General features: G+C 32.9%; 1 protein-coding gene across 1 annotated transcript in view; it reads right to left on the bottom strand.

Moving 5' to 3' along the window:
* Positions 1-495: 495 nt before the first annotated feature.
* LOC145317822 (uncharacterized) overlaps positions 496-10501 on the bottom strand; it is a 29801-nt gene continuing 19795 nt past the window's right edge. Inside the window, exons 5-10 of the mRNA XM_080159093.1 lie at positions 7020-7056; positions 6102-6275; positions 4196-4266; positions 2071-2112; positions 1148-1206; positions 496-823 (exon numbers count right to left, since the gene is read on the bottom strand). Of these exons, the coding sequence (XP_080015219.1) occupies positions 664-823; positions 1148-1206; positions 2071-2112; positions 4196-4266; positions 6102-6275; positions 7020-7056 (543 nt within the window). The 3' untranslated portion in view covers positions 496-663. The remainder of the gene's footprint in view (positions 824-1147; positions 1207-2070; positions 2113-4195; positions 4267-6101; positions 6276-7019; positions 7057-10501) is intronic.

The following is a 10501-nucleotide window of genomic DNA, read 5'->3' as shown; positions in this document are numbered from 1 at the left end:
AGTCGATGACACTAAAGATGAGGGTTATATTTAAAAAAGGTGTTCCAACAAATTTAAAATATTATCATTTTATTATTGTTAACAGTAAAAATATAAAAAGCTTTGGCCTTAAAACTACAATAAGTTCAATTAATTTGCATAGATCACAAGTTTTTTCATTTCATTGCCATAATCCAACCTAATGTTCAGAATATTGCGGGTGAAATCAGGTATCTAAAGGGATAAGACAATGGCCGTTAACTTGTTGTACATCCCAAAATTACACCTCCTGATGGTTGCAAATTGAAACGTTTTGACACTCAACTTAATGAACCTACACAAATAAAAACTCGATAAAAGTCCCCAAAAGATAACGTTATTCTAAAACTTTGGGATTAATATAATAAACAACCCATTGTCCCCTTCCTCCCTGTGGTGAAATACTGCCTACATTGGGTTTGAAAAAGCTTTAAATATTTCTCTTGACTTGTGACTGAATCTGTTGATAGTTCTTACAAAAATGACGTCATACAATACTAATAACCAATGATACATAGACTAAATTACCAATAGCAGACCAGTATACATTTTAATTGACCAATTGTAGGTCAGTATGACGTCACATTTTTGTCTCTATATAAAGCTTTTAAAAAGTTGGAACACCCTGTTACATCATATTGTTAATCACAGTCTTGTTACAATTTTAGTTGGGGCGGCGGTGGTGGCTGTTGTAAGTGGTGGTGTTGGTGCTAGTGTAACTGCCGATACGGTTGATGATTCAACTTCGGCAACCAAGGCGCTCTTCTTTGCCTTGTTTCTGACCCGTCGCATTTGTAGATACACCCTGTAGTATTTAAAAATCAATTGATTGTTTTTTTTCAGCATGGCTTCGAAACCGAGTGATATAGGCTGGATTAAAACCGGTTCAGAGCCATACTGAAAAATTATGTATATCAAAAATTTTACACAAATATTGAAATAAAAATCATAAAATTAGGACAATTTTTGTTAGCCGTTGCATTCGGCTCCTCGGGGCTGACAAAATTTATTAAAATCTTTTACTTTTTATTTTAATAAACGTGAAAAGCTGTCTATAATACGATGCGATGAATAAAAATAAAGTATTTTTTTTTATTGAATCCTTGAAAAAAGACTTAAGATATGTTACCTGACACCAGCTAGGACCAGACACACAAGAGCTGTTATCCCCAGAATAATTGCTAACACCTACAATAAATGTATAAGTATAGATGTATAACCCAGACAGCTACCTGGCCCATGTGGTGGGGACCTTTTCTGTCTGCTAGCAAATTGCTTTCTGCTCTTTTATAGCGAATCGGCTGTGTTTATATTTCCGACGCTACTGGCTAATATTAAAAGACTAAATTGAAAGTCGGCACTTGGTCACCACCCCGTAGTTAGCTCGTGCCCCCTTAAATTATATATTATTTAACATATTATTTAAACTTTATACACCTACATAATATAAATATATTAATAAAATAAGGACGAAAAAAAATTGAAGAAAAATAAAAAGATAAATAGGCGACTAAAAAAGATAAATAAAAACATGTAAAAAAGCATAGATAAAATAAAAAATTTAAAAATAAGGCAGGGTGTGAGAGGATGTTGGACTGTTTTTTGCACTTGACCCCAAAGTTTTATAATAACGATTTTTTATGTTAATTGTTTTATTAATAAAGTTGAGTGTCCTAAAGTTTTAACCACTAATTGTGACCTACAGAAGAGGTAATTAGGTGCATCATCATTGGGTATGTACGATACATCAATTTAGTATCCTTCTTATCCCTTTAGATACCTGAATGCAAGCAGGTTGCTAGCAGTAGGTGGGGGTATAGTCCCTTTCGTGACATTGCACCTTAAGAATTCTTCGTATTTTGCACAGTAGGTTTTCTCCTATTTCTAGCCCCTGCACCTACCTAACCCTGTGGGGCAATCACCTAACCTAACCTAAAATAACCTTTAAAAAGCCATTTTAAAAATACGACAAATCGCCCCTTAAGGTGCGTTGTCACGAAAGGGACTATTCCCGTAGGTGGTTACTTTACAATAACTATGAGTTAAACTTACTTTATTTGTGCCAGTGCTGTCCACATCCCCAACATAATGAACCTAAGAATAAAGATAAACCTTATAAAAAAGTATTAGAATGTCTATTGGAAGGTCTTTTTGTTGGATCTATATGCTTCATCTTTAAAGTCGACCCTCCTCTACTTTCAATTGTAGTTTAAAAAGAAACAGTTTTTTTTGGATTAGGTAATTTTTTCTATGAGCGATTTCTCTTGGAAGGTTTGTGGTACCCTCCCCTAAAAAAAACTTATCAGAGCTGGATCTTTAAATCATTTTAGTGGTGAGCCAGATCGGGGTGAGCCAACTTTCCACCAATGAGAGCACAGCATTTTAAGAAATGCCGCGCTGTGATTTGCTGAAATTCGGCGCACGCCGAGCTGGCTCACCACTAAAATGATTTAAATATCCAGCTCAGGACATGTAAAAAGCTACCCTGTAAAGGAGAACCATATCAGTTCATTGGTTAGCGAGATCCTTTGGTACTCACACACAGAGAGACAGAAAGAGATCGATTTATTATTTACTAGATGCCTCGCCCCTAGCATTTAGGGACTTTCTAATAAATATGGGAGAGAGGGAGTTTAAAATAACCTTATAAAATTTTTTTTTAGATTGTAACAGTACTTTGATTTATATTTAATGTTTAAAAAAACAAGTAACATTTTGTTCAATAAGACTTTCACAATTCAAGGATAAAAAATATTATTATTGGATTTAACAGATCATGATAAATTTTGGTAAATATAGAAAACTAAAGGGGGTAGGGGGTGCAAAAGAGAAAAGGTGAGGTAGGGCAGGGTGTGACTGTGAGAGTACATTGGGCTCAAGGGGTAATTTTGTTGATCATCATCGGGGATGTAAATCAATTTATCTGCTTTTGTCTCATCCTTTTATATCCCTGGCAAAGAGAAGAATCATCTCATGATCGCCACTATTTGGGGAAAAGGATGTGTTATATAGAAGTTTTTCTATAAAAACAAGGATGACAACATCCAAAAAGCGAAGCACTGAAACGGTAAGACAAACGGACATTAACACTTGTATAGTATCTGAACTGAAAAATCGGAACATAAATGTATAAATGTCGAATCAAAATTGTAGGTAAATTTGTTGAAAAACTGCTTAAAAACAGGATAATGTTTATGGACATACTTACATTTTTGGACTTGATTATAGAGTTGCTTCGCTTATAATATTGTTCTTTGTTGTCCCAGGAATCAATATACGAAAAATCAGATCAAACGGATAATTAAAACACTTGAAAATTTGTTGTTAAAAAAGTTGAAAAATCAACATGTTTAAAATGGACGTACGGACATTCTGGTAATGATTATAGAGTTGCTAAATTAACGAATAAAAGCTATCTATCTCGGACGGACGGACGGACGGACCGACCCTAATTATAGAAAAGCTTCGCTTTAAAAAATGTATTAAAAATTTAATGATCGCTATTCATATACATTTTAAAACAAACAAGCTTTTAATATAAAATTAAATGTATATAAAATTAGAAACACTTGTTCCATTTTTTGAATATTTTTAATGAGTCATTTCCGTTATGTTTTTATACTTAGTTTTTTAAAAGTGGAATTTATTTTTATCTATTTTTTTCTTTTGAATTGATGTTTATACTCAGATAATTAAGATCTTAGAAAAGGCAATTTGTAACCAAAGAAAAACTTTTTGTCAACTAATTTTCTTCTAGTGCCTCTTGCTGCAATATCAGGTGCAACATAAATATTTAGAGTTGAGGGAATGCCTTGGCCTAAAACCACGTACCATGTACAGTTGGGACTTCCAGGCAACGGTCGTGCAACTAAAGAGTTGGTTGTTTGATTGGTGTTACTTAACCTAATATCCTGGGACATAAAAGGAGAGATTTGACTTCCCTTAGTTATCCTGGGTTGTTGGACCTGACACCAAATTATCATGAGTTCTATTAAAGTGTAACTTATAGCTGGCTAAAATAACGAACCCCCATCCACTCCCTTTTACCCCGTCCCCTACCCTCTTACTGGATGAGCGAACTGACTGATAATTGATTATTGATGTCTATTTTAGCAACCTATATTGACGACAATTTCCCCTGTCATAATATCCACGTATATTCTATATCCATTATTACCTCTGTTGTGGTTGTGTTCTGATTCCCATTCTTTAGAATATCTTGTAGGTAAAAGGACTCATTCTGTGCCCCTTAATAATAAGAGAATTAGGAATTAATCCGAAATGTAAAAGTAGACGGTTATTTGTCCGTTTTGTATTTCTGCATTTGAGTAAATCAATCTATTAAATAAACTAGTAAGGTTTTTTTTTTGTCTGAAGCTTAAGATCTCAATAACTACTTAACCGATTGGTTTCTCTAATTTAGTTAAGCTTCGCATAGTTCCTGCATTTGAAATTAAAATTTTTAATAGATTTGTACTTTTTTCCACAAAAAAATGTTTTATAACCTTTTAGGCAGTATGATAAAATTGCCAAACTATTATGCATCAAACCAACATTTTTCCTAATTATTTTAAAATTATTCCAGCATGATTTTTTGTAAGCTAAAATAATAAAAAAAAGCTGATTTTTCTAAAAAATATTTATAACTTGCGTAAAAAGTAGCAGGCAAAAAATCTTTGAATATATGAAAAATTCCCTATACAGAACTTAGGAAAATTGTGTAGTCAATACAACATTTTTATAATTCTCTATCAATATGCAAGAAACTAAAATTAAAAACTAAAAATAAGGAAAAAACCCGAAATTTGAGAATTGGAGATTTCTTTTCTTTATTAAAGACTAGAGGCTGCGCCCTAATCATATAGAGGCTCTATATTCGAAACTGTAGGGAATGGAAGAAAATAGCCAAAACCCATCACGTGTCCGACGTGAAGCCTTGTGTATGTGTGTGTGTGTGTGAGTTCTAATGTATTAAGTTATACTAAGCTATAAGTGACAATTAAAATTGACCGACTAATAATAAATGTAAAAGCATAGAATTATAACCCAGACAACTATCTGGTCCAGATGGTTGGGGTCTTTTTCATCTGCTAATAAATTGCTTGATATTGTAGCGACTTGGCTGTGTTTATGTTTCCGATGCTATTGGCTGATACTTAAAGACTCAATTAAAAGTCGACACAGGGTCTTCACATATAGCTCGTGCCCCCTCTATTCTTTTACTTTAAATTACTGATGATCAAACTACAATTATTGTTTGGAAGTATTGCTGTTGAATTTTAAAATTAGGGAGTGGCATAAAAAAGTAGGTAATATGCATTTTTGTATATTGTGTATTTGTTGAGTAAGTCAATCTATTACATAAAGTAGTAAGGGGTTTTTGTCTGAAGCTTAACATCTCAATAACTACTTAACCGACCGGGTTCTCTAATTTAGGCAAGCTTCACATAGGTTCTGTGATGGTTTCAAAATATTTCATTTTCAAATTAAGGTCGTTTTAAGTTTTAGCTATTTTTCTAGCTCCCTCAGATTATAAATATTTTGGGCGAAGCCGCTAGTATATTTATATAATTCCACTACCTAATGCAGGATATTGACAACTTAAGAACAAAAAATGAGGGAAATTTAAGTTATGGTGTAGTCTTGGTAGTCTTAGTGTCGATCTAAATATCAGGCATATAAGATCTCTACTTTTTTAAGTAGGGCCAATCATGATCAGCGTAGTATAATAAGGCATAGTTTAGCAAATTTGATGCTAATGTGAAATTTTGATATTATTTCATGAATGCAAAGACATTGGATTTTGGGAAGGAGGTGACATTTGGCTGTTTTTTACACTAGTCCTCAAAGTTTTATGATAACGTTTTCTTGTTTGTTGGATTAAAAAGTTTTAAAACTTTTATTTAATTTTGATTGGCTTGTTCATTAAGTTGAGTGTCCAAACGTTTTAACCACTAATTATAATCTGCAAAAAAGGTATCTTAGTGTATCATTATTAGGAAATATACATTTATTTATCAGCCATTGTCTATCCATTTAGATCCCTGCATTGGAATGCTAAATTTTCGTAATTAAGAGGTTACCAAAATGTTCAGCCAGTGCTTGTATGTGCTGAGGACTGGTGTGTTCTTCAGCATGACTGCTGCTGCTGCTGGCATGGTCCACAGCTGTTCCAGGTATTACTGTTGTGTCTTGTAGACGCTGCAGGGGAGACACGGTGTCTCCGTTATCACTAGTTGTAGGAAACCAATGGAAATCTGTAAGGAATGGATATATTATTACTTGGATGTTACACTAGATTTTCAAGTTCTCAAATGAAACTCGCAACGGGCTAAAATGATACCTCCTATCCATCCACTTCCCTCCTACTTGATGAACGAACTGACCAATAATTAAGTTTCATATTAGCAAATTAAATTGACGACAATTTTCCCCCCGGTCATAATATCCACGTATATTCTATATCCATTATTCATTGAAAAATAGATACACATAATTTCTGAAGGACTTGGGCCAACATCCTTCAGACAACCAACACTTTGATTATGGGCCTTAGCAAGTTAGCATTCCCCCAAGTTTTTCTACAAAGGTCACTCAACAGATCCACTTTATATGGTTGGAACGCAGCACGAGTTTAAACATATTCAACAATATTTACCTTTAACGTTTAAGGTTCAAAATCTTGCAATATACTATTGCTGGTGGATTTTAGAAATCTTTTAAAAATATGATTGTAAATATTCCAAAATTATCTTTTTTAAATTTCCATTTACTTTCTGTTCATTGTTTCTTTGCGTTGTTTTCATTCTAGTTTTAATGCATTATAACATCCGGATAGTTGCAAGTTATTTAATTTACAGTATGGCTTCGAAACCGATTAATATACAGAGGATTAGAACCATACTAAACAATTATGTATTACAGACATATTTCTTCAAATACTAATATAAAAATCCGCGGAAATCTGTCAATAATAAGAATCGATAAATAACTGTTCTTACCTCCACTTCGTTCATACTGGATAGCCCTTACTTCAACCTGAAAGCAAAATAAAAGTGGTTAATAACAAGAAACTAAGCATGGAGAAATCACCAGAGATGGGTTCTTAAAAGATGCCGCGTTTTTTCGACAATTTTTTAGACATTGATTGATTGAACGAAGACGATGAGATTTCAACACAGAGTATACAACATAAGAATTCAAAATAATACAACTTAAATCCATTTTGCGCTGCATATTTATTAATGCATCTTTTTAGAGCTGTGTTAGACATTATACAAATGGCTAAAATAATAATTTAAATTTTGAATTCTCAAGTTGAATACTCTGTTAAAATCGTACGGGGCATTGATCTTCGAGATGGAATAAGGTTTTTAACAGAGTATACAAATTTAGAATTCAAAATTTCAAAATTATTATTTTTGCCATTTGTATAATGTCTAATACAGATCTAAAAGGATGCATTAATAAATATGCAGCGAAAATGGATTTAAGTTGTATTAGACATTATACAAATGGCTAAAATAATAATTTTAAAATTTTGGATTCTTATGTTGTATACTCTGTGTATCGTCTTCGTTCAATCAAGCAATGTCGAAAAAATTGTCGAAAAAACGCGGCATCTTTTAAGAACCCATCTCTGAAGTTTGAAAAAAAAATTGAGAAATATTCCCTTCTATTTATAGGGTGTTTAAAAAAAATGTTATTTTTAAAAACTTAATTATGCAAAAAAAAAACTATATAAAATGCTTTATATATTTGAAAAACCTGTTCAAGTACATTTATGTTATAAATATTTTAAATGATTACTTCAACAAATTATGCCTTAAAAACCAAAGGCCCTATTTTTGAAGATTTATGGATTTAAATGTTGTGCAAAAAATGCGCACATTTTTTAAGTTCAAATTGCGCGGCTTGTGTTAATAGTATAAAATTATATGGATACCGCTAGAATCGTCATAAACTCTAGTTTTTGGAAATATAAGTACCAATTTTTGTGCTATATTTGTAGTTTAGAAGCTACGTTGAAAAATGTGAGAAAAAAAGTTAAATAGATATACAATATTAAAACTAAGCTTTAGTTTTGACAAAAATCTACAGCTTTAAAAATGCTTATGCGACTAAGTTACAAAATACAAATTATATTTTTTTAAAAGCTTACAAAATAAAATCCTTTACTTAATGCAAATTAGCGCGAATATTTTTAGACCTTTTGATACTGTATTATAAAAAATTTGAAAACTTAGTGCGTCAAAATTCAGAGAGGAAGGGTACATTGGGCTGTTTTATAATAACGTTTTCTTATTCGTTGGTTTAACAACTGTGGGGACTTTTATTGAATTTTTATTGGTTCGTAAAGCTGAGTGTCTAAACTTTAACTGTAACCTAAATAAGGGGAAATTTGGTGTATAATTATTGGAGATGTTAAAAAATTTATCGGCCATTGTCTTATCCCATAGATCCCTGGTCAAAATTGCATTTTCATCATTGGAGTCGACAGTAATTTGTGGAAAAATGATTTCTAAGATTTTTTACAAGGATTTTAGTTATCTATAATACAAAGTAATTGCATGATCGTCTGCCCATAATGTATATATTATTACTTGGATGTTTACTTCAGATTTTCATGTTATCTAATTAAGTAAAACTTGTAGCTGGCTAAAATAACTATTTACAACCTTTCCAGCATTCCCATGAAAGGAAGCTTTAATTATGTACTCAGATAGTTTTATGCTATTTCATTTTCAGATTTAAGTCTTGGGATGGTTTCAAGCTTTTTTCTATCCTTATATAATCTACTCCTTCAAATACAGTTACCCGCTAGTTCTTAATAAGATATAGCCTTGAAACGTTGAAATAATCTGTTGATAATTAGGGGGGGAGGGGACTATGGCTATTTATTAGACTAGTCCCCAAAGTTTTAAAATGACGTTTTCTTTTTCGTTGGCTTAAAAACTTTTAGGACTTTAACTAAAATTTGATTGGTTTATTAAGTTCAAACCTTACAACCAATAATTTTAATCTTCAGAAGGAGTAATTTTATCGAATTTTGATTAATTGGTTCATTAAGTTGAGTGACTAAACATTTCAACCACTAATTGTAATCTACAAAAGGGGCAATTGTATGTATCATCATTGGGAATGTACAATACATTTTATTATCTTGTATTGTAGATTCCTGTTGACAGTACAAATTGCATGTATTTTTAAATTTTAACATGACGCACATATAATTACTCAAGATCTCGTGATTAATTCTTGTAATTTTATACCTAGAAAGTCCCCAATAATTTTTTTACAACTTTTGAGATTTATGTCATAAAAAAGCAATAAAAAATTGTATGCGCATTATTAAGAAATTTTGCATAATCATATACAAGAAAACGTTTTATTAGATTTTTAAGAAACCCAAGTTATTTTATAATTAAAAATCCCATTTGAAATATTGTATCAATAGTAGTTATTTATCGCATCAGATATTAAAATTAAAAATCAAAAAGATTAAAACATCTTTGTTTGTAAACGATGCTATACATTATTTTTCAGTGGAACATTGCATTGCTTATAAGTAGCGAAGCTACTCTACAGTTCGAAATGTCCGTCCGTCCGTCTGAGACAGAAAGGGGGAAACGTGATTTTCTCGGCTCCTATAAAAGATAGAGGGCTGAAATTTTTAGGGATTAATCATGTTAACATCACACCCCTCCTTAACCGAACTTTAGATTAAAAAAATTTTCCAAACATTCGGACAATTGGGCGTTCAAATAGGACCTAGTGGTAGTTAGAATCAGTTGAGAACAAAATCCTAGCCGTTCCTTCTTGCCAGATATCGCCATTTTAAGATTTTAAGTAAAATTACACTAAATATCCAAATACAAACTTAAATATTCTTTCAATTTTTTAGTATAATTTTAGTGAGACAGCCCAAAAACAGAGTATCTTTGCTCCTGTGGCCAAACTGACTGCCTGGAGTCCCTAACAGAGAGTGCCTTTATGTGTTAACACAAGTAGGGATTCGAACCCATTCCCAAAACTAACCAAAGTGGAATAGCTGTGTATTACAGCATGAGGTCAGTATTTTCACTACTGACAGATGGAAGGCTAGGCCTATCCTAACCAGAAACCCGATCATTCACCCACATGCCCCAGTGGAGCACCTTGGAGGTCTGCACCACATGTGTTCTGTGGTGTTGTTCACCTGCATCCATGGATTAGGCAGGTTGAGACCTAATGGTGCCCTCAGACTCCCAGTAACCCTGCCATTTGGCCCAAGCTTAGAATAATGTCACACACCTGGTCCCGTGAAATGGACTGTGAGATGTTCCCCTGCCAATCACAGATCAGCACAGCCGCCATGGAAGGATAGCTGCAGGTGGTGGGCCGCATACCTTCACCTAAGATGCAAGTTAGCTCTGTTCTGATCTTGATCCTCCAGGAGTTCATCTTGAACTATGCCCTGAGTCTGGGAGGGTTCTTTCTGAGG

Source organism: Acartia tonsa, chromosome 4 (genome assembly GCF_053477335.1).
Source record: "Acartia tonsa isolate MP-2025a chromosome 4, ASM5347733v1, whole genome shotgun sequence".
Taxonomy (NCBI): domain Eukaryota; kingdom Metazoa; phylum Arthropoda; class Copepoda; order Calanoida; family Acartiidae; genus Acartia; species Acartia tonsa.
The sequence above is the reverse complement of the archived record's forward strand: the minus strand, read 5'-3'. Positions and strand labels throughout refer to the sequence as shown.